At 49.0% G+C, this 27,881-nt stretch overlaps 1 protein-coding gene across 1 annotated transcript in view; it reads left to right on the top strand.

Moving 5' to 3' along the window:
• KCNK10 (potassium two pore domain channel subfamily K member 10) overlaps positions 4,280 to 27,881 on the top strand; it is a 90,942-nt gene continuing 67,340 nt past the window's right edge. Inside the window, exons 1-2 of the mRNA XM_018053754.1 lie at positions 4,280 to 4,391; positions 5,881 to 6,245. Of these exons, the coding sequence (XP_017909243.1) occupies positions 4,280 to 4,391; positions 5,881 to 6,245 (477 nt within the window). The remainder of the gene's footprint in view (positions 4,392 to 5,880; positions 6,246 to 27,881) is intronic.

Below are 27,881 nucleotides of genomic sequence, written 5' to 3' on the forward strand. Positions count from 1 at the left end.
CAACTTAGCACGCACACATATGTAGTCCATATGCAAAGCCATGATTTTTTGAGTAGTCGTGTATAGATGTGAGAGTTGGACTATAAAGAAAGCTGAGCACCGAAGAATTGAAGCTTTTGAACTGGGGTGTTGGAGAAGACTCTTGCAAGTCCCTTGGACTGAAAGGAGATTCAACCAGTCCATCCTAAAGAAGATCAGTCCTGAATATTCATCGGAAGGACTGATGCTGAAGCTGAAACTCCAATACTTTGACCACCTGATGCGAAGAGCTGACTCATTGGAAAAGACTGATGTTGGGAAAGATTAAAGGCAGGAGGAGAAGGGGGCGACAGAGGATGAGATGGCTGGATGGCATCACTGACTCGATGGACATGAGTTTGAACAAATTCCGGGAGATGGTGATGGACAGGAAAGTCTGGTGTGCTGCAATTCATGGGTTGGACACGCAGAGCTGGACACGACTGAGTGACTGAACAACAGCAACAGTCTTTCCAACTCAAGGTCTTTAGCTTAATCATATCTGCAACGTTCCTTTTGCTACGTAAAGTAGTGTATTCATTGCTCCCAGGGATGCGAACAGGGGCATCTTTGGGGGTTATTATTTTACTGACCACAGAACAAGCAGGGGAGAAATAGAGGAGGTGCTTCAAGAAGTGATGTTGTTCCCACCAAATGTTGGCTTTCTCTGCCCATCAGCGCTGAACAAAAATTACTGATACAGAATTTGGAAGAAATAGAAAGATGACTTTAGGCCTCAGCTGGCAGAGGGGGAAACACAGCAGGCTAGTTAGTGCCTTAAGAACTGTGACCCCCTCCTGGGGGAACTGAGACACTGTGTACAGCCTGGGTCTCATGGTTTCAGGGAAAACGATAAGGCTCAAAGTAATGAAGGTCTTACCTTCTTGTGTGCGTGCCAAGTTGCTTTAGTCTCGCCTGACTCTTTGCAACCCCATGGACTGTAGTCCACCAGGCCCCTCTGTTCACGATTCTCCAGGCAAGAACGCTGGAGTGGGTTGCCATGCCCTCCTCCAGGGGATCTTCCCGACCCAGGGATCGAACTCATGTCTCTTGAGGCTCCCGAATTGCAGGCAGATTCTTTACTGCTGAGCCACCAGGGAAACCCCTTCTTCTTCTGCTTGCTTTGTTTAAAATATCATAGCTGGTGTCAGCTGGTTGGGTTCGTTTGTCTCTGGTTATTGTCCTGTGGCCTTCTTTCTGAAATGCAAAAAGCAACAAAGAGTGGTCTGCAAAGGGAAGGCACAGGATGAAATCAGCATGGAGGTAAATGGTGGTCGGTGCAGGATGCAGCTCAACGCAGAGTCAGGCTAGTTTTGAGGAGAGCCAACTTAGTTATAGACTACAGATTAGGAACAAAGTAGAACCTAGGAGTGATGAGGCCTATTCTCTTTATATTCTTTGTCCTCAATAAAGGGAAAGAAGAGAAAGAAAATCCCATTTCTGAAAGCAAAACTCATTCCTCTTTCTTCCTTTTCATTGCAACAATATGGAACACCAGACTTACGGGTCAGGAGGTGGGTGAAAGTGGAAGCGAGGAGGTCACTGGTGAGGCGTCTGGATTGGACCGAGCAGGGTGTGACAGTGGCGTGGGTGAGGCTGTGGCCACGGCGATGGGGAGAGGTGCCAGGGACGGAGACACAGTGAGGTGGCCGAGTGAATGGGAGATGAGGGCAAGATGGAAAGAAAGCGGCCCCGGACAAGGCTGGGCGTCTCTGCGGCAACAAGGGCAGGTGCAAATCTCAAACCTGAGTGTAATGTCTTTAGGGGAGGTTGCCTGTGTGCTGATTCGATTCAGTCATGTCGCACTCTTTGCGACCCCATGGACTGCAGCCCACCAGGCTCCTCTGTCCAAGGGATTTCCCAGGCAAGAACACTGGAGTGGGCTGCCATTTCCTATGCCAGGGGATCTTCCTGACCCAGGGGTCAAAGCTGCATCCCTCGTATCTCCTGCCTTGGCAGGTGGATTCCCTTACCACTGGGCCACCTGAGAAGCCCCTCATTTAAGATCAGTGCTGCCTTATTGATTTTCTATCTGTATGATCTGTGTATCAGTCTAGGTTAAAGCACCCTACTATTACAGTATTGTCAATTTCTCTTGTTACGTGCATGAATATTTGCTTTACATATTTAGATGCTCTTGTAGTGGGTACATGGATGTCCATGAGTGTAATGTCCTCTGCTTGTATTGATTCACTTATCATTCTGTAATGCCCTTCCTTGCCTTTTCCTACGACTTTGTTTTCAAGTATATTTCGTCTGACGTGGGTATTGCTGCCTCTACTTTCTCGTTGCGATTAGCATGACATTTGTCTTTCACTCCCTCACTTTGAGTCTCTATCTCTCTTTGGTTCTGCAGTAAGTCTCTTGTAAGCAGCTTATAAACAGGTCTTGTTTTCTTATCCAATCAGTCACCCTGTATCTTTCAATTGGAGCATTTAGTTCACGGACATTTATAGTAACGATGTGTATACACTCGTTGTCATTTTATCGTTTGCTTTCTGGTTGTTTCGATCGTTCTTTCTCGTTCTTTTAGTCCCCTTGCTTGTTTGATGATTTTCTTTCCTGGTATGCGTGTGCTCTTTTCTCTCTTGCTTTTGTGTATGGTAAGTTTCGCCTTGGGATTCTTATATGTTGGCCTGCACCTGTGTCTATTAGTTTTAAACAGGTAGTCTTCTAAGTTCAAACACAGCCTAAAAAACCTACATGTTTACTTCTCTTTCGCACATTTTTTGTTGTTGTTGATGTAATATTTTGCATTTTCATGTTTATCCCTCTACTGATTATTGTAGTTATACTTGATTTTACAACGTTTTTTTGTCCTTTAATCGTCAGACTAGCTTACTTAGGTGGTTGATCCTCACACTTTATTACGTACTTTCCTTTAGCAATGAGATTTCCCCCCCTTATCTATAGATCTTGTAGTATTTTCTTTTCTGCTTAGAGAAGACCCTTTAACCTTCCTTTTAGGGTTGGTTTAGTATTGATGAACTCTTTCAGTTTTTGCTTATCTGAGAAGTTCTTTGTCTCTCTTCCAATTCTAATTGATAATCTTGCTGGGTAGAGTGTTCTAGGTTGCAGGTTTTTCCCTTTCTGCACTTTGAATATGCCATGACGCTCCCTTCTTTCCTACAAAGTTTCTACAGAAAAATCTGCCAATAGGCTTCTGGGGGATCCCTTGTCTATGACTGTTTTTTTTTTTTTGCTTGCTGTCTTTAGAATTCTCTCTTTGTTTTGCTGTTTTACTTATGTTATATCTTGGTGTCTGTCTGTTTGGGTTCATCTTGTTTGAGACCCTCTGTTCTTCCTGCAGTTGGATGTATGTTTCCTTCTTTAGATTTGGAAAGTTTTCAGTCAGAATTTCATACAATGTATTTTCAGCCCCCTTCTCTCTGTCTCTTCCCAACGTGAACGTTGGTACACTTGACGTTTTCCCAGAGATCTCTCAGGCTGCTCTCATTTTAGAATGCGCTTTTCTTCGGCTGTTCTGGGTGACTCCCACTGTTCTGCCTTCCAGATCCCCTGTGCGTTTTTCTGTGCCACCGGGTCTGCTGTTAAGTCCTAGCGTGTTTTTATTTCAGTTATTTTCTTTGGTTCTGAGTGGTTCCTCTTCACATTTTGTTGTTCCCTGTTAAAATTCTCATTGTGTTCATCTATTCTTTTCCCTAATTCAGTTAGTATTCTTATTACTCATGCTTTGAATTTTTCATTTGCTGAATCATTTATTTTGGTTTCAGTAATTTTTTTTTCAGGGGTTTTGCTCTTGCTCTTCCAGTGGAGACAAGCTCCCCTGCCCTCTCACTTTCCTTATCTCTCTATCTTTATGAAATTAGGGCAGGTAGTTATCCGTTGCTGCTTGTGTTGGAGCGTTCCTGTTGCATCTGTGTCTGCCCAGTGGCTTGGGTGGAAGAGCTGGATGTGATGGGAACACAAGTGACATCTTTCCTCGGGTTGTGCTGCCAGCTGCCGCCTTGGTAGGAGGCGCGAGTGGAGACGGAGGGGCTGGCCGGAACAGGTGTGCCCTGGGGCTCCGTGGTGGGCGCCGGGCAGGGTCAGCCTCCGGGTTCTTAAAGCAGAGTCGCTGCGGGCTGAGCTGCCGGGCTAGCGCGGCTCGCTCCAAGTGCGCGCTCTCTCCCTCCTCACCCGGCACCCTCACTCCGGGGGAGCGAGCGGGGCTGTCCCGGCACCCGGTGAGGGCCGGGCTGCGGCCTGTGGGCGTCCGGCTGCCGTCGGGGGTCTGCGTGTGGCCCGGTCAGGGAGGGCCATGGCCGCCTGCGCCCTGCTCAGGCGCCGCTCCAGGTTTGCGCCGCCTCGCTGTCTCACAGCTGAGGTCCTCCTTGGTCACAGCCGCTCCGGCCCCACCGCGGAGCTGTGGCGTGAGACAGGCGGGCTGGAATGTCCCCCCCGCTCAGGCTGGCACACACGCCGAAGTCGCTGTGGTAGACCAGTTGGCCACTGGTGCCTCTCCGCGCTGCTTCCGGGCGAGCCAGCCCCAGTGCGCTCCTCTTGAGTGCAGTCCCGGCCTCCCACGGCTTCCTGTTAGCCCCGCCAGCCCTCCAGGGGAGCTCATTTTTCTGCAGAACTGCAGGGGTAGGGCCCCTACTATGGGGGTTGAACCGCTCACTTCCCAGGGAGAGTCTTCTCCCAGGTTAATCTCCGTTCTCCCCTGAGCACCCTCCCAGGGGCACAGCTCACAGGGGAGGTGAGTTCCATGTCCTCCGCCTATTCCTGCATCTTGATCTGAGAGGCGCTGTGTTTGAGCTTGGAGCCTTCTGCCGTATCATGGCACCCCACTCCAGTACTCTTGCCTGGAAAATCCCGTGGATGGAGGAGCCTGGTAGGCTGCAGTCCATGGGGTCCCAAAGAGTCCCACACTGAGCGACTTCACTTTCACTTTCTTGCATTGGAGAAGGAAATGGCAACCCACCCACTCCAATGTTCTTGCCTGGAGAATCCCAAAGATGGGGGAGCCTGGTGGGCTGCCGTCTATGGGGTCGCACAGAGTCGGACACGACTGAAGCGACTTAGCAGCAGCAGCAGCAGCAGCCGTGTAGGAAGCTCACCCTTCTTTTGTGACCATGCACTTCAAGAAAAGAACTTTTAAACTTGCCAGATGCTCATATCTTCTATACGCTTGGTATCACCTAGCCCTCAGTGCTTGGACAAATCTGCTGGGTATCCTTTTCCTACTTCCTGTCCAGACTGAACAGTACACTTTTCTTTCTCAAATATGGTGGTTTGCTATGTTGAAAGTGAAAGTCACGCAGTCGTGTCCGACTCTTTCCGACTCCACGGACTGTACAGTCCATGGAATTCTCCAGGCCAGAATACTGGAGTGGGTAGCTGTTTCCTTCACCAGGGGAATCTTCCCAATCCAGGGATCACACCCAGGTCTCCCGCGTTGCAGGTGGATTCTTTACCAGCTGAGCCACAAGGGAACCCTAGGAACACTGGAGAGGGTAGCCTATCCGTCTCCAGCGGATCTTCCCCACCCAGGAATCGAACTGGGGTCTCCTGCATTGCAGGCGGATTCTTCACCAACTGAGCTATCAGGGAAGCCGTAGTCTATCTCACACATTGCTTAACAAGAAAACTGAGGGAGGAGCTGAACGATAAATAACAGAGACGTGGCTTTCAGATTTGGACCCTTGTAGAGAAATATACACATTTCAGACTCAATTATTATTATTGAAAACTGGAACCCCTGGTGCTCAGCTTTTATCATTCAAGCAGACACCTAGCAACTGGTTGCATTCCCTCGCTGCGGGCTTGGGGAACCCATGGTGAGCCCTCCCATTTGACAGCCGGCTTGAAAGACCTCTGCGCGGTGACATGATGTGGGGTGTGTGTTTATAAACGAACTCTCTTCTCCCTCTCGCCCGCCCCGTTTCCCAGTGGCCGTTCCTGCAGCAGCGCCCCCGGCGTGCCCGCCCAAGGCCGCCGCTAACGGGGCTCCGCCGGCGCCTCGCCTCGCCGTGTCCTCCCGAGCCGCGGTCGTAGCCAGGATGGAAGGCGCGGCCCAGGGGGGCCTGCAGACCGTCATGAAGTGGAAGACAGTGGTTGCCATCTTCGTCGTCGTGGTGGTCTACCTCGTCACGGGTGGTCTTGTCTTCCGGGCGTTGGAGCAGCCCTTTGAGAGCAGCCAAAAGAACACTATCGCCTTGGAGAAGGCGGAATTCCTGCGGGATCATATCTGTGTGAGCCCCCAGGAGCTGGAGACGCTGATCCAGGTGAGCAGGGAGGGAGTGCGCCATCGCCTCGCCCGCGGGGGGAGAGGGCGGCCTGGATGTCTTTCTGGCTCACTGAGCCTTGCCTTTGGTCGAGATGCTTCTGGTGGTGGGGGGGGGGGGCCCTCTCTGGGAGGTGACGTTTGAGTGGAGACCTGTGACAGTGTGCGGGAGAGGGGTCCCCCAGACCACACAGTAGCAGGCGGCGTTCTGCACCACCTGCTCCGGGACGCGGTGCTCAGCGGCCGCAGCAGGCTGAGGGCTTTGGATTGTCACGTTCAAGGCCCCTTACTAGGCTGATTAACCGTTACATCTGTGTGAGATGCTGGGTAAGAGGGTGGCCTGGAAGTCAGAGAAAGAATTTTAAGCAAGTAGGGATGTCTTAACCTGTCCCAGGTGAGTGAGAATGGAGCAAAGGCCACCAGAAGTGGGATGGGGAGGCTGCGAGAGACTTGGAGTGGTTTTGGTGGCTTTGTGAGGATGGAGCAGTAAGAACATCTATAACAGGCATGAGCAAGGTGCTTTTTCGAAAATTCACTGTGTGTCAGGCACCGTGCTGGGGCCTCTCTGTACTTTGGATAGGAAGGAAAAAATACTCAAAACAAACAAACAAACAACAAAAAAAACGGAGGTGGAGAACTTTGGCCTCCTGCCTGCCAGGAAGAGGATGCAGAGGTGGGGTGGCGTTGGCGGGGGCGAAGTGAGGCTGGAAGGGAGTGTGGGGGACAGGGAGTCATCTAAGGCAGTATGGTGGAGTGGGGAGAGAAACAGCAGGCTTGAGAAGCACCTCAGGCGGAGAGGACCAAGTCTCAGGAAGAGGACGGGGGGCCGCTGAGAGCCCAGTTGGAGGGCTTCACTGTAGAGGTGACAGAGGGTGAAGCTTCTGAGCTGAGGTTTGGTTTCCAATCTGCACACTCTCCTGAACCATGAGGCGTAGAGGCTGGGGTTTGGTTTCCAACCTGCACACCCTCCTGAACCATGAGGCATAGAGGCTGGGGTTTAGTTTCCAACCTGCACACCATCCTGAACCACAAGGTGTACTGGTGGAGGGTGGTGACACGGAAGCAAGGGAGAGCCCCGTTTTTCTGGAGTTCTCACGTTTTGAAGGCAGAGGGATGGAGGAGACAGCTTTCATGGTTCCTTTGGGCCCTGGTGTGACCCACATTAAATTCTAATGGTAGGAGAATGCTGGAGTGTGTAGCCTATCCCTTCTCCAGCAGATCTTCCCAACCCAGGAGTCGAACTGGGGTCTCCTGCATTGAAGGTGGATTCTTTACCAGCTGAGCTACCTGTGAACCCCAAGAGAAAAACGAATATCAGATATCAGTGCAGGTGGGCTTCCCAGGCAGCTCAGTGATAAAGAATCCGCTTGCCAGTGCGGGAGTTGTGAGAGACGTAGGTTTGATCCCTGGGTCGGGAGGATCTCCCAGAGGAGGAAATGGCAACTCACGCCAGTATTCTTGCCGGGGAAATCCCATGGACAGAGGAGTCTGGCTGGCTATAGTCCATGGGGTCACAAAGAGTCGGACACAACTTAGAGACTGGGCATGAGCAGCATTTTAATGCATGCATGTAGAATCCACTAATAGAAAAACAGTACAGGTAAAGCTAGTTCCAGGCCAGGAATAGAGGTGCAGACCCAGCAGTGGGGAGCTGGCGGTGGGGGGCGGGAAGAGGAGAGGGGGGCAGAGTGGGAGGTTAGGATTGACATGCATGCACTACTGTGTGTGAAATCGATGTGGGAAGCTGCTCTGTAACACAGGGAGCTCAACCCGGGGCTCTGTGATGGCCTAGGGGGGTGGGGTGGGGCACAGTGGGCGTATATATGCATATAACGGAAACTGACACAGCATTGTAAAGCAAGCATAATTCAATAAAACATTCTAATGGTCACTACACATCAGTTTGCTATAGGAGTCACAAGTCTGGGCTGGCTTCTTTATCTGTTTTCAGCTCCACTGATAGGTAGGGGAATTCTGGGGCCACGTATGATCTGACCCCTTTATTGTCATTGTATTCTTTTTTTTGTTAGTATATAATCTTTTAAATGTTTCTGTAATCTGACTTGGTGGTGGTGGTTTAGTCACTAAGTTGTGTCTGACTCTTGCGAGCTCATGGACTGTAGCCCACCAAGCTCCTCTGTCCACGGGATTTCCAGCAAGAATATTGGAGTGGGTTGCCATTTCCTTCTCCAGAGGATCTTCCCGACTCACGGATTGAACCCACATCTTCTATATTGATAGGCGGATTCTTTACCACTGAGCCACCTCAAACTTGACTCTTAAGTTTAATAAAAATATACATTTTCCTTCTGGGAATGCATATGACTTCATACTATGTCCCACAATTTTTATTAAAAAAAATAAAACCTTACAATTTAAAGAGATAAGGGCAGTGTTTCGTACCACTCTTTCTTAGATGGCCTTGTCTTATTTTTTTCCTCCTTTCATGGAAACCTACTAACAGTTTTGTGATGATGAGAGTGTTGTGCTGATCTGTTTAGCACAGGTTTAAGGCTCGAATTGCTGTAAAGAATGGAGGACATAATTCTGGAGTAATTTTAAGTAAGGAATTATACATGCTGCATTGATATGTAATGAGACTCTTTTTATTTAGTTGCAGTACGTGTAATAATCTAATAGGTGGCCTGGATTGAATTTGGACTCATGCCTGAATTTTCCTTCCTTAGACAGTAAGATACTGGGGAAAGGGATCATGTCTTATTATCTTTGCATCCACATGTAGCCTCTGCATGGCTTTGCATCTGATTATTACCCAAGAGAGAAACGCTTTTGGAATGAGATATCAAATGAAATCTCTAACCCTGGTGATGCCACGAGGTATCTGAGCTTATTCGTGCATTTCTTTATCAGCTCAGTAGTTCCCTATTGTCCGTTCTTTCCTTTATGAAAGAATTCAGAGGTAGAATGAAGGGTAGGATGACAGAGAGTAGTTCTGGTGTTGCCGTTAAGACCTGTCCTTTGACTTCAAAGTTCCTCTGTGAAATGAGGGGTGTGTGTGTGTGTGTGTGTGTGTGTGTGTGTGTGTGCCCATGAGATCATTTTGATAACAATTTAAAAACCTACCCTTTGTTAGGTATCCATTGTGAGTTAGGCACCTTCCATTCATCATCTCATTTAATCTCTCCAATAACATTCTAAGTTACTACTATACCCATTTCACAAAGAAACTGATGCTAAAAGAGGCTGAATACCTTTCCAACCATCAAAGTGGCAGAGCTGAGATTCAAAGTGAGCTTTGCCTGACTCTTCCTTGCCTCACCCAATGAGTCTTTAGCCCTTTAAGTAGTTCTTGCTTGATGATTAGCTTAATTCTCTCTTAAACATTTGCTTCCTGTTTAACGCTTTCCAGAATTTTAGCAGAGTCAAAAAGCATTGGATTTCCTTGCTCTCTAACAGAAAACATTTCTTCTTTCCCCCTCTTTATATGCATAGACTGTCAGTCCTGGACGTGGGACACTTGAACAGCTCCATCCACTGCGGTGTAAGGGTTTATACCTGTGTTCATCTGCAGTTTTTGAAGGCTAAGTAGTTAAAATGCTGAGCCCATGCCAACTAAGAGTCACATTACTGGGGCTTCCCTGGTGGCTCCGTGGTAAAGAGTCTGCCTGCCAATGCAGGGGACACCGGTCCAGTCCCTGGTCCAGGAAGATCCCACGTGCTGTGGAGCAACTAAGCCCGTGTCCCACAACCCAGGACACGAGTCCTGAGCCCTTGCTAGCCAACTGCTGAAGCCCGTGCTCCGCTGCAAGAGAAGCCCCCGCGTCCCAGTTAGGAGGCCTGGCCCGCCGCAGCTAGAGAGAAGCCCGCACAGCCATGGAGACCCAGCGCAGCCAATAATGACAGCAATAGAGAACCTAATTATTACGCACTGTCCTTCAGTTCATCAGTTCACTGCTTCCTTCATAGGCTGTAAGTGGCAACACCTCTGGACCAGGGAGCACCCTCTCACTTTAGAGCATCCTCTGGGCAGCGCTCTCTGGAGTGCTCATAAGAAGCACGCTGTTTAGGAGGGTTTTCAGGATGCTGGAAAAATAGTATTATTGTATCTCAGCGATACTTTTATCTAATAGGTAAAAGGTTAGATTGATGGTATTTATCTGGTGGTGTTGGGACTCTAGGCTGAATTGAGTGAACCACTCATAGAGCTAATTCGGAAGGTGTAATTCATATTATTAATAATAACAAACACAGAGTATTTGGGACAGTTTGAGTGGCAGTCGCTCAGTCGTGTCTGACTCTGTGTTCTCCCATGGACTGTAGCCCTTCAGGCCCCTCTCTCCATGGGATTCTCCAGGCAAGAATCCTGGAGTGAAGATGCCAGTCATTGGGATCTTCCCAACCCAGGGATTGTACCTGGGTCTCCTGCATTTCAGGCAGATTCTTTACCGTCTGAGCCACTGGAATAGCCTAACACCCATGAAATGCCTGGACAGCTTAAAAGAGCTATAGCTGGGGAGGGGAGTTTTTTGGAGGTACCGGGGGACTGCAGAGGAGACAGATGGGTCACCATCCCTGACCTCGATGCTGTGATGGAGGAGACTGTCTGATTGATAGATTCATCTGTGCATTCTTCACACTGCTACTGAACTTCTGTTATATCAGGTGACAGGCTAGATGTTGAGGATAGGAAACAGGAGAATAAAATGTACCTTGAGCAAGTTACAAACCTCTCCATGCTTCTGTTTCATTATCAATAAAGTGTGCCGAAAACCCCTCACCCTTAGGGTGTTGAGAGGATTAAATTCTGTGACTCAGGAGAAGGGCTTTGAACTGTGCTTGGCATGTGGTGAGTACTCAAAAAAAAAAAAAAAGTAGATATTGCTACTTCTGCTGTTTATAGTGTTATTTAAGGAGCTCAGAATTGTAAGCAGTGGTTCCTAATGGGGAGTAGGTTGCTTCCGGGGAGGGGGCTCATCTGACAATGTCTGGAGACATTTTCTGTGTCACCGCTGGAGAGATGGTGCAGGAGGTTAGTGGGAAGAGGCCGGGGATGCTGCTAAAGACCCAGCCCACTCATCACGACGGGTCATCCAGTCTCACACGGCAGGAGACTGAGCAACCGCGGAGGGAGAGGCGTGTCAGCCAGCACCTGGAGCTCCCTGGAGCGGAGGTATCCCCCCAGTTGTATTGAGATATAGTTAGCGTATATCCCTGAGTAACTTCAAGGTGTGCAGCGTAAAGGTTTGAGTATTTATTGCGGCATGACTCCTGTAAAAAGTTGAGTGGGCATCCATCATCTCATATAGGAGAGAAACTTTTTTCCTTGTGGTGAGACCTCTTAGATTGCCTTTCTTACAGCTCTCATCTATACCGAATCGCAGTGTTCACTGCAGCCATCAAACTGTACCTTCCCGAGGACTTACAACTGGAAGTCTGCAGCTTTCCAGCACCTTCCCCCAACTCTGCTTCCCCTACCCCCATCTCTAATATTTTTCTCTATGAGTTTTTAAAAAAAAACACATTTCACACATAAGTGAAGTCATGCAAATATTTCTCTTCTCCATCTGACGTATGTAACTCAGTGTAACGTCCTTAAGGTCCATCTGTGTCTGCGCAAATGGCAGGGCTCCCTCGTCTTTTGATGGCTGAATAATATTCCGTGATATCTGCATCTGTCCGTGTGGACTTCGGCATCCATTCATCTATCTGGGCGCTTAGATTGCTTCCGCCTCTTGTCGCTTGTAAATGATGCTAGGAGCGTGGGGGTGCAGACATCTTTGCTGGTTAGTGTTTGTGTTTCCTTTGGATGCATTCCCAGAAGTGGAATTGCTGGATCATATGGTAATTCTATTTTTGATTTCTGAGGAAACTCATACTGTTTTCTGTGGCGGCTGTACCAGTTTCCGAGCCCATGAACAGTGCCCGAGATTCCCTCTTCTCTGCATTCCTGCCAGCATTGTCATCTCACCCTTTGGGTGATGGCTGGCTGGAGTTCCGTGACGTGTGTGCACAGTGGGAGCCCGGGGGGGCCAGCAGAGGTCAGGAAGGACTTGGTGGTATTTGTCTCTTTTAGTCCCTATGGTGATCGTATGAGGATTGTCTGTCATGCCGCTTCCAGAGGAGGACTCTGAGGCAGCCCGAGGTGCAGGTGACGCTCGAGTGAGTTGGAGGAGCCCAGATTTACTCCTGGCAGTCTGACCTGTGTGCCATTCTGTCATACCCAGTGTGTTGGAGCAGAGATGTGGAATGTGGGAAGGATCCGTTCAGAACTTGCCCCGAGGGCATCCCGCCAGCCTGGGGGCCCCTTGAGGGGGCTGCAGGTGGTCCGCACGCCTTGAGCGGGGAGGTGTGGGAGAGCTGATGGGTACGGGGTTGGACCTGAGAGGTGGTCAGAGAGGCTTGCCAAGAGGCTTCCTGCTACAGGCAGTGGAAAGTGAAGTCGCTCAGTCGTGTCCAACTCTTCGCGACCCCATGGACTGTAGCCTACCAGGCTCCTCTGTCCATGGGATTTTCCAGGCAATAGTACTGGACTGGATTGCCATTTCCTTCTCCAGGGGATCTTCCCGACCCAGGGATCGAACCCGGGTCTCTCTCATTTTAGACAGGTGCTTTACCATCTGAGCCACCAGGGAAGTGGGAACTCGCTGAAAGATTCAAGAAAGTTGTGACATGACGGATGTTTCCTGTTGGAGAGATAGCTCTTTTGGCCATGATGTTGGGTTGGAGGAAGGAGAAGCTGGAGGAAGGAGGAGTCATTTGGAAGAATACTGGGCCCTCACAGGTGGGTCGTGCTGAGGTGACAGTGGATGAGGCCGTATTTAAGGGAGTCTGACAAGGCCGACTTGAAAACGACTCATTTCTCATTCAGCCATGGTCTAGAGGGCCTGCCTTGAGCCCGCATCCCTGCCTCTCCAAGCGGAGGCCACGCAGACCGCCTGGCTCGGCAGGCAGCACCCACGCTCAAGTCACTCTCCCGTGTTAAGGCTTTCTTTCTGCTCACAGGCTGTGTGACCTGGGTGAGAGATGGCATCACCGCAGCCTTAGCTTCTCTTTCTGTAGAATGACGATGGTGAAGATAGCGTCCGCCTGTTAGGGAGTTCTGAGGAGTTAACAGAAAAGCTCAGCTACTCTGAGCTACGGTGACTGCTACTATTTATTTCTTAGGGAAGGCAGGAAAAAAAGAAGTTTAGAAAGCCCCTCAACCACGTGCATCTGGGGGTTTTCTGTTCAAGGAAAAGAGAAGAAAGCTCTTGAAACACCCTGTGGGGCTTCAAATCCTAAATTTCCTAACTGACCAGTGTTGATTTGCTTCGCCTGTTCATGGGTCAAGTCCGTGTCGCAGAGATGACTCTCCCAAGTGCTGAGCTGGGCTGCTGAGTCCATTTGCTGAGTCTCTGTGGCTGGAGCCCAGGGAAGCTGCCTAGCAGCTTTGTGTGTCCTCCTGAGGACTTACCCCACCCCCAGGATCATCACTTCTCCCTGCAGCTTTGGTGGGGTCACTTGGCCTCAGGTGATTCAGTAGACACCAGGCTGGCTTTGTGGCCTTTGTTCCCCCGACTGTTCCCCTGTGGGGTCGGGACATGTGTGGGAGAACCTCAGGGCCGGGAGACAGAGGCAGCCCCGGGGAGCGGGTCACCGGGACAGTGGGCTGACCGGTGACTGCAGAGTTGCTGGTCCTGAGTGAGAGCCGTGGTCCTCTGGGCCTGACGGCTGTTCGTCCCTCAGGGAGAAGCGTCCACCTTCTAGTTAGTGCCCCGGGGCAAGGCCGTTAACCCGAGCTGGGCCTCAGCAGCTCAGTCTGCAGAGCACACAGAAGACCCGTCCATCTGTGGACTCTTGCCCTTGAGACCCGGTGAGAGGGTCTGCAGACGACAGTATCGGGAGGTTTCCCGTGGAGCTGTGGTCACCATAAAAAATAGCTACCGTTTATTGGTGGTTTCCCTTCCTCTCGGCTTGTTCTAAGTGCTTTAATCCTTAAACCCTTGCACCAGACCTCCAGGTAGGATCTATCATCATCATTCAATTTCCTGGATGAGCAAATAAATTCTGAGAAGTTAAGCAACTTGCCCAAGGCCACCCAGCAAATAAGTGGTTAAACTGGGATTTGAGCCTCGGAATGCCGGGCTCCAGAGACCAGACGTCTAACCACTGTGCTAGACTGCTCACTTGTCAACGGTCTGCGTCCTCCATCCTATGTCTGCGCTTTTTCTTAAACCTTTTGCTCCAAGGAAAAGACTGGAGGGAGAAGGAGATATTTTCAGCTGGCGTGGCTCTGCGGTCCAGTTGCTGATGTGTTGGCTCTGTGCTGCCCCATGAACCGCAGCACTGTCCTGCACTGCCTCCCGGAGTCTGCTCAGATTCTTGTCCATCCAACCATCTCAGCCTCTGTCGTCCCCTTCTCCTCCTGCCCTCAGTCTTTCCCAGCATCAGGGTCTTCTCAAATGAGTCAGTTCTTCACATCAGGTGGCCAAAGTATTAGCGCTTCAGCGTCAGCATCAACCCTTCCAGTGAACACCCAGGACTGATTTCCTTTAGGATGGACTGGTTGGATCTCCTTGCAGTCCAAGGGACTCTCAAGAGTCTTCTCCAACACCGCAGTTCAAAAGCCTCAGTTGTTCAGCACTCAGCCTTCTTTATGGTCCAACTCTCACCTCTGTACACGACTATTGGAAAAACTATAGCTTTGACTGTATGGGCCTTTGTTGGCAAGATGATGTCTTTGCTTTCTAAAACACTGGGTTTGTCCTAACTTTCCTTTCAAGCAGCAAGCATGTTTTAATTTCATGACTGTGGTCACCGTCTGCAGTGATTTTGGAGCCAAGAAAAGAGTGTCTGTCACTGCTTCCACCTTTTGCCCTTTTATTTTCCATGAGTTGATGGGACCAGTTGCCATGATCTTAGTTTTTTGATTGAGTTTCAGGCCAGCTTTTTCACGCTCCTCTTCCATCCTCATCAAGAGGCTCTTCATTCCTCTTCTGCCGTTAGAGTGGTATCATCTATATGTTTGAGGTTGCTGATATTTCTCCTGGCAATCTTGATTCCAGCTTGTGCTTCATCCAACCCAGCATTTCAAATGATGTGCTCTGTATAGAAGTTAAATAAGCAGGGTGACAATATACAGCCTTCTCCTACACCTTTCCCAAGTTTGAACCAGTCAGTCACAGGACTGTAGCACTCCGCCTGTGGCCTGTTGTGTGTTCAAAGAAGGAGGTGTCAAGGAAGGAAAAGACCACGAGCCCCTTACCCCATTAAACCTAGAACTACTTTTCCTATTATGGGGCTGGGGCTGCTCCTCCTCATTTGGAGTATTGGGAGGAGGAGGTGAGATAACCCACATAGGTGCTCAGCAGAGCTCCCAGCACAGAGTTGGCATTTAGGAAACAGTATTTCCTCCCCCCGTTCCAGCTTTTGTCTCCAAGGCCAAGTGCAGGGAACGGAACTGGGAATGATAAGCGCACCTGGAGGGCTTGCCTTGCTTTGGCAGGTAAATAAGATACATTGAGCAGGTCTTTGAAGTCGTGGTTCCCACCAGCTCGGTTGGAGAGTCACTTCATTGCAGGAGCATCTTACCCTCTGTGCTCTCGCACACCACCAGTGCTTACTTCCCTGCCTCCAGCAGAGTTGTTTTGGAAGCTTCCCCTCGTGGCTTGTCAGGAAGGAAGCAGTGGAACATCCATCCTCTAGAGCCATCAAGGCGCAGAATCATGGAGCGACTTCCCTGCCCGACGGGAGGGAGCTCCGGCCTGCATGGGTGAGGGTCTGCAGTGGTCACGTTTCAGGCCGTGAATTCATAGACTTTTAAAGACTTCGAGTGTCTTCAGCGTGTCTGGTGTGGTTACAGGGCTGCGGTTTCTCCTGGAAGTCGCCCTGCTCAAGGGGGCGGTGTTTCATGGGAGTGGGTTTAGTGTTGGATGACTCAGACGGTCAAGAATCTGCCTGCAGTGCGAGAGACCTGGGTTCAATCCCTGGGTCAGGAAGATCCCCTGGAGAAGGAAATGACAACCCGTTCCAGAATTCTTGCCTGGAGAATCCCATGGACAGAGGAGCCTGGCAGGCTACAGTCTATGGGTCGCAAAGAGTCAGACATGACTGAGGGCTAACTGAGGGGCTCACAGGGAGGACCTAGGAGTTTCCTGGTCGTGGCACAAGCAAGAAAGATCCGTCTCTCTCTGGGGAGTGTCCTGACGGCTACTTGTGAGAATCCCACCCCCAGTGGGCAGGTCACCTCGCTGTCCAGAAGGCTGGCTTCTGTCCCCGGCACACTTCAGTCCTCGTCTTGTCGAGTTGCTTCACCCTCAGAATCCTCATGGCCTTCTCTGCATGCTGGTTCTCTGTCTGAAGAAAGACGGAAGATTCCCATGGCCTGGAAGCTTCCCATGGCCTGCTGCAGGCTGGCCCTGGAATTTCCGGAAGTGGGAACCTCGGGGGTGGGTCCCTCCTCGTCCTGCTGGGTGTCCCCCTCCTGGGCTGGTTCAGTGCCTTTTTCTGTTGGTGAGGGATCCTTGCCACTGGGTTTCACTTTGTGGTTGTGGAGGGTCTTTTATCCTTTGGTAATAAATGCCTAGAGCCTTGGCTCGTTTCCTCAGTACTGAGGCCTCAGGCTCGTTTTGGTGGCTACTGTTTGACACCATTGGTGAGGCCCTGACTGTGCGCAGGCTCGCGGCCAGGCTGTTCCTAACCTTGTATTTTCACTCCTCTTTATCCCAAGGAGTAGCTACTGTCACCGCCCACATTTACTGACGCTACGGGCCCTGGTTAAGTCCTCTCAACTAGCTAGTGGCAAAAGTGGGTATGGAATCCAGATTTTCTGACTCCAGAGCCCACGCTTTCTCTCTCTCTTTTAATTTTATTTATTTTTTTAATTGGTGGAAGCCTGCTTTACAATGTTGTTTTGGTTTCTGCTGTACAACAATGAGAATCAGTCATCACTATATACATATACACGTATCTCTTCCCTCCCAAGCCTCCTGCCATCCTGCCCTCTGGGTTGTCGCTGAGCACCAGGCTGGGCTCCCTGGCTTATTTAGGAACTCCCCACTAACTGGTTTACACACGCTACTGTACGGGTATCGATGCTACTTTCTCAGTTTCTCCCACGCTCAGCTTTCCCAACAACTGTGTCCTCAGATACATCCTCTACTAGGTTCATCAGCACCATTTTTCTGGGTTCCATATACATGTGGTAATATATGCTTGTTTTTCTCTTACTGACTCACTTCACCCCGTATAAGAGGCTCTAGGTTCATCCACCTCCCTACAACTGACTCAAATTTGTTCCTTTTAATGGCTGAGTAATAGTATTCCATTTGTATAAACGCACTACAACCTCTCTATCCATTCATCTGGTGATGGACATCTAGGTTGCTGCCACGTCCTGGCTATTGTAAATACTGTTGCAGTGAACATTCGGTTCAGTTCAGTCGCTCAGTCGTGTCCAGCTCTTTGCAACCCCATGGACTGCAGCACGCCAGGCCTCCCTGTCCATCATCAACTCCTGGAGTTTACTCAAACTCATGTGCATTGAGTCGGTGATGCCATCCAACCATCTCACCCTCTGTTGTCCCCTTCTCCTCCCGCCTTCAATCTTTCCCAGCATCTGGGTCTTTTCCAGTGAGTCAGTTCTTCCATTAGGTGGCCAAAGTATTGGAGTTTCAGCTTCAGCATCAGTCCTTTCAAAGAACATCCAGGACTGATTTCCTTTAGGATGGATTGGTTAGATCTCCTTGCAGTCCAAGGGACTCTCAAGAGTCTTCTCCAACACCACAGTTCAAAAGCATCAAATCTTCGGCACTCAGCTTTCTTTATAGTCCAACTCTCACATCCATACATGACTACTGGAAAAACTGTAACTTTAACTAGACAGACCTTTGTTGGCAAAATAATGTCTTTGTTTTTCACTATGCTGTCTAGGTTGGTCATAGCTTTTCTTCTAAGGAGTAAGCATCTTTTAATTTCATGGCTGCAGTCACCATCTGCAGTGATTTTGGAGCCCAAGAAAATCAAGTTTGACACTGTTGCCACTGTTTCCCCATCTATTTCCCATGAAGTGATGGGACCAGATGCCATGATCTTAGTTTTCTGAATGTTGAGCTTTAAGCCACCTTTTTCACTCTCCTCTTTCACTTTCATCAAGAGGCTCTTTAATTCTTCGCTTTCTGTCCTAAAGGTGGTGTCATCTGCATATCTGAGGTTATTGGTATTTCTCCTCGCGATCTTGATTCCAGCTCATGCTTGGGGTACGTGTATCTTTTAGAATTGTGGTTTTGACTGGTTCCAAATAGGAAAAGGAGTATGTCAAGGCTGTATATTGTCATCCTGCTTATTTAACTTATATGCGGAATACATCATGAAAAATGCTGGACTGGAAGAAACACAAGCTGGAATCAAGATTGCCATTCTGAAGTCCATTCTGAAGGAGATCAGCCCTGGGATTTCTTTGGAAGGAATGATGCTGAAGCTGAAACTCCAGTACTTTGGCCACCTCATGCGAAGAGTTGACTCATTGGAAAAGACTCTGATGCTGGGAGGGATTGGGGTGAGGAGGAGAAGGGGACGACCAAAGATGAGATGGCTGGATGGCATCACGGACTCCATGGACGTGAGTCTGAGTGAACTCCGGGAGATGGTGATGGACAGGGAGGCCTGGCGTGCTGCGATTCATGGGGTCGCAAAGAGTCGGACATGACTGAGTGACTGAACTGAACTAAACTGAACTGAATGGAATTTCTGGGTCATATGGTTGATTTATTCCTAGTTTTTTAAAGTAATCTCCATGCTGCTCTCCAGAGTGGCTGTATCAGTTTACATTCCTACCGGCAGTGCAGAAGGTTCCCTTTTCTCCATGTCCTCTCCGATATTTATTGTTTGTAGACTTTTTGAAGATGGCCATTCTGACTAGTGTGAGGTGATACCTCACTGTAGTTCTGATTTGCATTTTTCTAATGATGAATGATGTTGAGCATGTTTTCATGGGTTTATTGGCCATCTGTATGTCTTCTTTGAAGAAATGCCTGTTTAGGTCTTCTGCCCATTGCTTGATTGGGTTGTTTGATTTTCCTGATATTGAACTATGGGAGCTGCTTATATATTGTGTAGATTAACCCTTTGTCAGTTGCTTCATTTGCAATTATTTTCTCCCGTTCCAGGGGTTGTCTTTTTATCTTTTTTATGGCTTCCTTTGGTATTTGAAAACTTTTAAGTTTTATTAGGTCCCATTTGTTTATTTTTGTTTTTATTTCCATTAATCTAGGAGGTGGAGAAGGCAATGGCACCCCACTCCAGTACTCTTGCCTGGAGAATCCCAGGGATGGCGGAGCCTGGTGGGCTGCCGTCTATGGGGTCGCACAGAGTCGGACACGACTGAATCGACTTAGTAGTAGTAGGAGGAGGAGGAGGAGGTGGACCAGAGAGAACCTAGCTGCGATTTATGTCGAAGAGTGTGCTGCCTGTGTTTCCCTCTAAGTGTTACAGCTTCTGCTCTTACATTTAGGTCTGTAATACATTTTGAGCTCTTTTTTGTGTATGGTGTTAGGAAGGGTTCTAATTTCATCCTAGTACACGTAGCTGTCTAGTTTACCCAGCACCACTGATTGAAGAGGCTCTCTTTTCTCCACTGTATATTCTTGCTTCCTTTGTCAAAGATAAGGTCCCCATAGGTGAGCCCATGCTCTCCTAATCAGGTCCTATCTTTGACTTGACCCAGTGGGTTGAAGAATGTGTAATTGTATCAGGAGAAATTCCTCCTGACTAAGGGAAAACGCACGTAAGCCACAGGATCAGAGAGCTCCTTCCTGAGAGTCAGGGCTTGCCTTCCGACCCAGAGCTCCCTCCCAACATACAGAGAGCATCCGTGCCAGGGCCAGGGGCGGGGCTGTGGGCTCTGGTCTAGAGACTCATTTCTCTGGTCGAGGAGGAGTTAATCTGTGGTGTGAGCAGCTGCAGGAGAGACTGGGCAGGATGCTGTGGTCCTGGGCACCGACCTTTGATGTTGTCATGGTGACCGAAGCTGCTAGTCTGCAGACAGAAGGCCAGAGATCTTGAGCTGTCGAACTTTCTCCCCACAAGCAGGAGCTGTTGGTTAATCTGCATGACCCATGAACATTCCCCAGGGCTGTGACATTTATCATTCTCTTCTGCCCCAAATCACTCACTCACTCATTCATTAATTCAACAAATCTTTTGATTGCCTGCTGTATGCCAGACTCGATGCTAAGTACTGGGGACATGATAGTGAATAAAAGGCAGACATGATCCCTGATGTCTTGGAGCTTATAACTAGGATGGCCAAACATCTCAGCTTTTGTAGCCCTGGAATAATTGTGAATAGCACCCCTCTTCCTTTCAAAAGTTTCTCTGTTTGAAAGATAAATTACATGGTCACCCTGCTGATTGGCAATGGGAGAGGCCAACCTTATGCCAATAGTCACACAGATAGGTGTAAATAAAAACAGATAGAAATCGACTCTGAATGTTCACTGGAAGGACTGATGCTGAAGCTGAAACTCCAATACTTTGTCCACCTGATGCAAAGAGCCGACTCATTGGAAAAGACCCTGATGCTGGGAAAGATTGAAGGCAGGAGGAGAAGGGGGCGACAGAGGATGAGATGGCTGGATGGCATCACCAATTCAATGGACAAGAGTTTGAGCAAACTCTAAGAGATGGTGAAGGACCAGGAAGCCTGGTGTGCTGCAGTCGATTAGGTTGCAAAGAGTCGGCCAGGATGGAGTGACTGAACAACAACACAAACCAGATGTAGGCTGCAGAAGCAAAGCGGCTGGAGCTGGGAGGCATGTGAGCAGAACTGACTCAGCAGACGGGAAGCGGGAGCTGAAGGTTGGCCCCAATGGGGGAAGGAGGCCAGGATGTCTGGGAACTCGGGAGGAGGGGAGTGCTGTGGCCAGAGTTCTGTTGGCAACGGGAGACGGGCACTGGAGACAGGTAGTGGTGAAACCCCACATGGCCTGATGTTGGATTTTATCGTGAGAGCCCTGACTGTTTCAGGCAGCAGGTGACACGACCCAGTCAATCAGTCCATTGCCATTTTGGCCCCTCACATAAAACCGGAGCATAGCGGCCACAGTAATGAGCCAGATTTTAGTCGTCCGGTCATCCATTCACCAGCTTAACGTTTACGGAGTGCCACCTATGGCACTTTGCTAAGTGTTGTGCTCTGGATTTCTGAACTGTTTTATCCTCAGAGGTGAGAAAACTTAGGTCCGAGGAGAACCCTTCACAAACCCCCATGGTGGTAGTACCCTGCTTGGCCTGGAAGCATCAGATACTCACATTTGCCTCTGTGCAAATGGGTCTTCCCTGGGGGCTCAGACAGTAAAGAATCTGTCTGCAGTGCAGGAGACCTGGGTTCAGTCCCTGGGTCGAGAAGAAATCCTGCAGAAGGGGCTGGCTACCCACTTCAGTATCCTTTCCTGGAGAATCCCATGGACAGAGGAGCCTGGCGGGCTAAAGTCCCTGGGATCACGAAGAGTGCCCAACACTTATAGCCTCTATTGGGTCTTCATCATTTTCCCACCGGCCTCTTCTCCAGGTCTGTGAGCTTTTCGAGGCGGAGGCTATGTCTTTTATCCATGCATCCCTTATGCCTGGCGCAGTGGCTGGTCCATGGCAGATGCTTGCGGTTGAACGAGTGGTGCTTATATATCTCTTTTGGAGACCAAGAGCCCTTCACTTAGGACCTTCCCAGAAGCGAATTTCTTTCTGTGCACTCAGAGACCTTTCCTTCCAGTCAGGTTGTCCAGAGTACATGTCTGTGTTCTTCATGCGTGAGCAGACTCCTTGGTGTTGAAAGCCCCAGAGTTTTATATACTTAGGAACATGCTGGTTTTACGGAAAGAATGACTCCTGAGACAGGCACTCAGTGGCCTGTGGAAATCCTTGCCGTGAGCCGAGTTCACAGCAGGATCAGCCTTCTCCTTCCGTGACCTGGGCTCTCCCTTCTTCCAAGTGGCCATTTTTTTTCTTTTAATTGGAGGGTGATTACTTTACGGCGTTGTGTTCGTTTCTGCTGTCCAGCAGCGTGAATCAGCTGTGTGCATCCGTGCATCTCCTCCCTGTTGAGCCTCCTTCCCATGCCATCCCACCCCTCAGGGTCATTACCCAAGCAGCCTTTTGTGCAGGGTGCCTGGACCACAGCCAAGGCAGCAGGTGACCTCTGGTGAGTGCAGGATCGGGTTCTTTGAGCCCAAAGATGCAGCTCAAGTGAGCTGAAGCCACTCTCCCAGCCATTGCCCTGAAGTCAGAAGGCACTGCCCTTTCTCCAGCCACGCAGCCATGCGGAAGATTGTTCACCGTTTGCAAGAAGGGCCTGCAGCCTCCAGCCTGTCTCTGCAGGCTCCCACTTCATTACTATTATTGTTTATATCCCTGGGGTTGTTGATTCCATCACGGTTTAGTGAAGAAGATCTAAAGCTTTTAAGCCAGAAATTAAAGAGCTAATGGCAATTGGCATGACGCTAGGAACTGAATTTGCAAATGCGAAGTCAGTGTTCTAAAAACACTCTCATAAAAATAAAACAAAACCCAGAAATGAATGCTGTAGTATCCACATTATCTACAGATGTGCACGTTTATACCTTGTTTAAAGTGAAGCAAAAATCTCACTTAACAAGGTTAAAAAAATTTGTAATTAAAAAAAATTTTAGTGGCGTATAGTTAAGTTTCTCTGCCTTTTCTAAACCTAGCTTGTACACCTGGAAGTTCTTGGTTCACGTACAGCTGAAGCCTGGCTTGAAGGATTTTGAGCTTTACTTTGCTAGTATGTGAAATAAGTGCAATTGTACGATAGTTTGAACACTTTTTGGCATTGTTCTCCTTTGGGATTGGAATGAAAACTGACCTTTTCTAGTCCTGTGGCCACTGATGAGTTTTCCAAATTTGCTGGGATATTGAGTGTGGCACTTTAACCGAATCATCTTTTAGGATTTGAAACAGCTCGGCTGGAATTCCATGCCCTCCACTTGCTTTTTTGTAGTGATGCTTCCTGAGGCCCACTTGACTTCACACTCAACATCTACTCTGCTTCTCTGACTAGGCTAAAGCCTTTGACTGTATGGATCAGAACAAACCACGGGAAATTCTGAAAGAGACGGGAATACCAGACCACTTTACTCGTCTCCCGAAAAACTAGTATGCAGGTCAAGAGGAACAGTTAGAACCTTACACAGAACAACTGACAGGTTCAAATTTGGGAAAGGAGTACGACAAGACTATATATTGTCACCTTGCTTGTTTAACTTCTATGCAGAGTACATCATGTGAAATGCTGGGCTGGATGAACCATGAGCTGGAATCAAGATTGTCAGGAGAAATATCAACAACCTCAGATATATGGCGAAGTGATACACAAGTGATACACCGTATGTATCACTGTAAGTGTAAGTGATAAGTGATACATACCGTGACACCACTCTGATGGCAGAAAGCAAAGAGGAATGAAAGAGCTTCTTGATGAGGGTAAAGAGGATGGTGAAAAAGCTGGCTTAAAACTCAGCATTCAAAGAACCCAAATCACGGCATCCAGTCCCATCACTCATGGCAAATAGGTGGGGGAAAAGTAGAGGCAGGGACAAATTTTATTTTCTGGGGCTCCATAATCACTGTAGGCAGTGACTGCAGCCATGAAGTCTGAAGACACTTGCTTCTTAGAAGGAAAGCTCTGACAAACCTAGACAACATATTAAAAAGCAGAGACGTTACTTTGCCGACAAAGATCCATACAGTCAAAGCTATGGTTTTTCCAGTAGTGTGTGAAATGGATGTGAGAGTTGGACCCTAAGGACAATGAGCGTTGAAGAATTGATGCTTTTGAACTGTGGTGTTGGAGAAGACTCTTGTGAGTCCCTTGGACAGCAAGGAAATCCAACCAGTCCATCCTAAAGGAAACCAGTCCTGGGTGTTCATTGGAAGGACTGATGTTGAAGATGAAACTCCAATACTTTGGCCACCTGATGCGAAGAGCTGACTCATTGGAAAAGACCCTGATGCTGGGAAAGACTGAGGGCAGGAGGAGAAGGGGGAGGCAGAGGGAGAAATGGCTAGATAGCATCGCTGACTCAGAGGACGTGAATTTGCAGGTGCTGTGTTAGACTCTGACGATTAGAAAAATAAAAGATGATGCAAGATGCCTGCGCCCTGTTCTTCAGGAGCTTCTAGCCCGGACGTCACCGTCTCACTGGCTCACTCACACGGTATTACTGTGGCCACATATGCTCTTCAGTTTTGTTGACATTCAGCTTTTCAGTGATCGTTTGAGGCAGGGGTAAGCAGCTGAGGAGCAGAGGAGTTAGATAATTGGCCCGAGCTTAAGAGGCGGGTAGAACTGGGCTCTGGACACAGGCAGTCTGACTCCAAAACCCCTGCCTTTTCACCAGGATGGTCTGCCCCTGTTGGGGAAACTGAGGTGGCTTGAGGCTGGTCGTTAAGAGTCCAGTGTAATTGGTGCTGGAAGGTAAGGAAGTGCTCAGGCCCCTATTCACAGAGCAGGAGTCTCCAGCTCAACCTGGGGAAGCCCCAGAGGGACCTCATTCTCCTGTGAGAAGACCACGGAAAGGAATGATTATCTGCTGGTCATGCTCTCAAGGCACATGGCCTTGCATGTGCACATAAGGATGTTGGGCTGAGTCAACAGATTCTATTTAAGAACCACAGAACTCAATGTATCATTTAAGTCTGAAGTTGAGGGTTGCTTATCCATCTTCATGGAGAACATGCATTTTCCCTCCCTTCTTGGTAGAAATGAGCAGAAGAGATGCAAAGCTGGCTGATGAGCATTAGCTTTATCGAGGAAGGTAGGGTTTAGCCTTTTGTCTTGTGAAATAGGAGGATCAGAGGTACAATTCTCCATACTTCTCCATGCTGCCCTTTTTCAGGTAGAAGAAGGTGGTGTCTCAGACACGCTTTAGGAAAGAGGTTTGCGAGGTGGGCAGAGAGTTGTCTGTGGGAGACAGGAGAAGGCCAGAGTCAAAGGCAGACTTGCAACCATGGCCAGCTCTGTTGCCTGCTAACTGCTACAAAGTGGGCACGTTTCTTTCTTTCTATCGCTTCGTTTATAAACAATGGGAATGATAATAGGATTTGTTATTACAGGGGTTTTGTTCGGGTTGAATAAACTAAGGAGGCATATGGTAGATCCTGGCTCCTATGAATGTTTTCATGAACGTTCTTGAGCTTTCTTCAGAGGCTCTGGGGCTGTTTCTGTTCCCTGTCTGCCCACACATCAAGCCACTCATCCGAGAGAGGTGCCGGTAAGCGCTGATTCATTTCCTAAGGGGCACAGGAAATGAAATATTAATTGGGGATTAATATTGAGCACTCAAGAGTAAGAAAGAGTCCAGGCAGAAAACTGTCAACGTAAAAAGTAGTCACAACCTAGAAGTTGAGAGGTATGCCTTATTTGGTGGGAGTTTTTAGGACTTCAAGCCCAGGAGACGGCATCTCAAGTAACTCCGAGAGAACTGTTCCAAAGAGGTGGAAGAGGAGTCAGGTTACGTAGAAGTTTGCAGCAGGGGGCAGGTAGTCTGAACACTGAAAGATTATCGCTAATTTAGGAAAACCAGGTATCTCATAAAGGAGACTGAGTGCTCAAGAATCGATGCTTTTGAACTGTGGTGTTGGAGAAGACTCTTGAGAGTCCCTTGGACTGCAAGGAGATCCAACCAGTCCATCCTAAAAGAAATGAACCCTGAATGTTCATTGGAAGGTTTGATGCTGAAGCTGAAGCTCCAATACTTCGGCCACCTGATGCGAAGAACTGACTCACTGGGAAAGACCCTGATGCTGGGCGAGATTGAAGGCGGGAGGAGAAGGGGACGACAGAGGATGAGATGGTTGGATGGCATCAGCGACTTAATGGACTTGAGTTTGAGTAAATTCCGGGAGTTGGTGATGGATAGGGAAGCCTGGACAGCTGCAGTCCATGGGGTGTCAAAGAGTTGTACATGACTGAGTGACTGAACAAAAACAAGATATCTCAAGTTAAGGAATTTAGCGCTTTTCTGTGTATGGGAAGGTATAAGAGTCTGGGGGTACTGGAATCAGTCCTTTCATGTGCCTCTCAGCTCTCGGGGGCCAGCATCCTGGGATCTGATCGTTCACACCCTTAGTTCCTTGCTCACCTTAGGGAGTGGTGGCAGCTTGTGGCAGCTTGATGGCTGCCTGACAGCAAGCATGGTTCTCCCTGGGTTCAGAAAGTCACCTGTGGAGGGCTGGAATCGAGGATGCCTGTGACATTCTTGTTTATTGGTATGGCAGGAAGCACTCCATTCACAAAGCTACAATGAGTGCAAGATAGCAGAAGCATCCCTTTTTCATGACGTGATTAATCATCTGTTAAATCTCAAGCTCTCTCCAGTGCAGTGGTGATGGAAGGAGTAATCCTCTTGGATTTTGGTCACACAGCCATGAATCAGAATTCTAGGAGCTGCTTTTATAGCCCAGTGGGAAAAAAAATAAATTTTTTTCCCCCAGAAATTGGGTAGACTCATCTTTGATAGGAATAATCTCAACTGCAGAGAGTGGGGCATGCTTCAGACATTGCCCTTAGGACCAGAGTGATTTTTCAACGTCACTTGGCAAATTTGTTTCTCAGTCTGTAGAGGCTGAGTCCAAACTGAGATGAAAGAGTGACAGTTATTTCGTCTGAAAGTTTATTGATCTTTTCAGAGCAGACACATGTATCTCTGCCTCCTTAGGGTACTGGATGCTTTCAGATTTCTCTTATTTCATCCTTGCATGTAGTCCAAGAAAGAAAACTAATTCTATGTGGTAAGGCACAATTTGAAAGGTAAAAGAGCTCCTCCCAATATATCTTGGTCCCACATGACAGTGTTTGACTTGGTGAGTCATCAGTATATTCCCAGGTGCTAAAGAACCGAGTTATAGAACTTCCCCCAAAGAAATAACTAGTAGTGCTAGCAAGGAAAGCTCGCTTGCCCAGGGCGTAGCTCTGGATGGGCTGTTCAGCGCACGTTGGGTTTCTCTCTCTTGTTCTTCAAACAGAGTCTCTGCTCCTGCCGTCCAGTCTTCAGGTGGCCCTCTCTGTACGATTATAACCAGGCTGTAAATAAAGCGCTGATGAAAGCCTGCTGCCTGGATCCCCTGGGGACTCGAGGAAAGGCTAATATTTGCGCACAACTGGATACTCAGGGCAGCAGGGAAATAAACAGCACCCTCATATCGCCCATGGCACTGAAGGCGCTCGCGCTGCCTTTTTATGCGCTGGCCTGGTTCCTGGGTGGGAAGATCCCCAGGAGGAGGCATGGCTACCCACTCCAGCATTCTTGCCTGGAGAATCCCATGGACAGAGGAGCCTGGTGGGCTTCAGCCCATGGGGTTGCACAGAGTCGGACACGACTGATGGGGCGTGCGGCACACGCAGGTCTTGGGGAAGGTTTACTGACGGGAGACACTGAGGATGGCTGGTCTGCTCGGCCAGCGCAGGTCCGTCTGCTGCGCTGGCCGTCTGCCCGGGTGGGAGGTGGGGACCGTGTCCCTCAGTCTCCCTCTCCCATGACCTCTTGTAGACCTTTGGGGTGTCTCCTCCTGGAGGGCGGGGGCAGCCTGCTCTCTAGAGGTAGGGAGATGGGCTAAGAGGGTCTGCGATAGGGAGAAAGAGGCCCGCAGAGGATGGAGGGAAGCTGCCTTCCTGGCATTTAGGGTG

The sequence above is a fragment of the Capra hircus genome, chromosome 10 (genome assembly GCF_001704415.2).
Source record: "Capra hircus breed San Clemente chromosome 10, ASM170441v1, whole genome shotgun sequence".
Lineage (NCBI taxonomy): Eukaryota > Metazoa > Chordata > Mammalia > Artiodactyla > Bovidae > Capra > Capra hircus.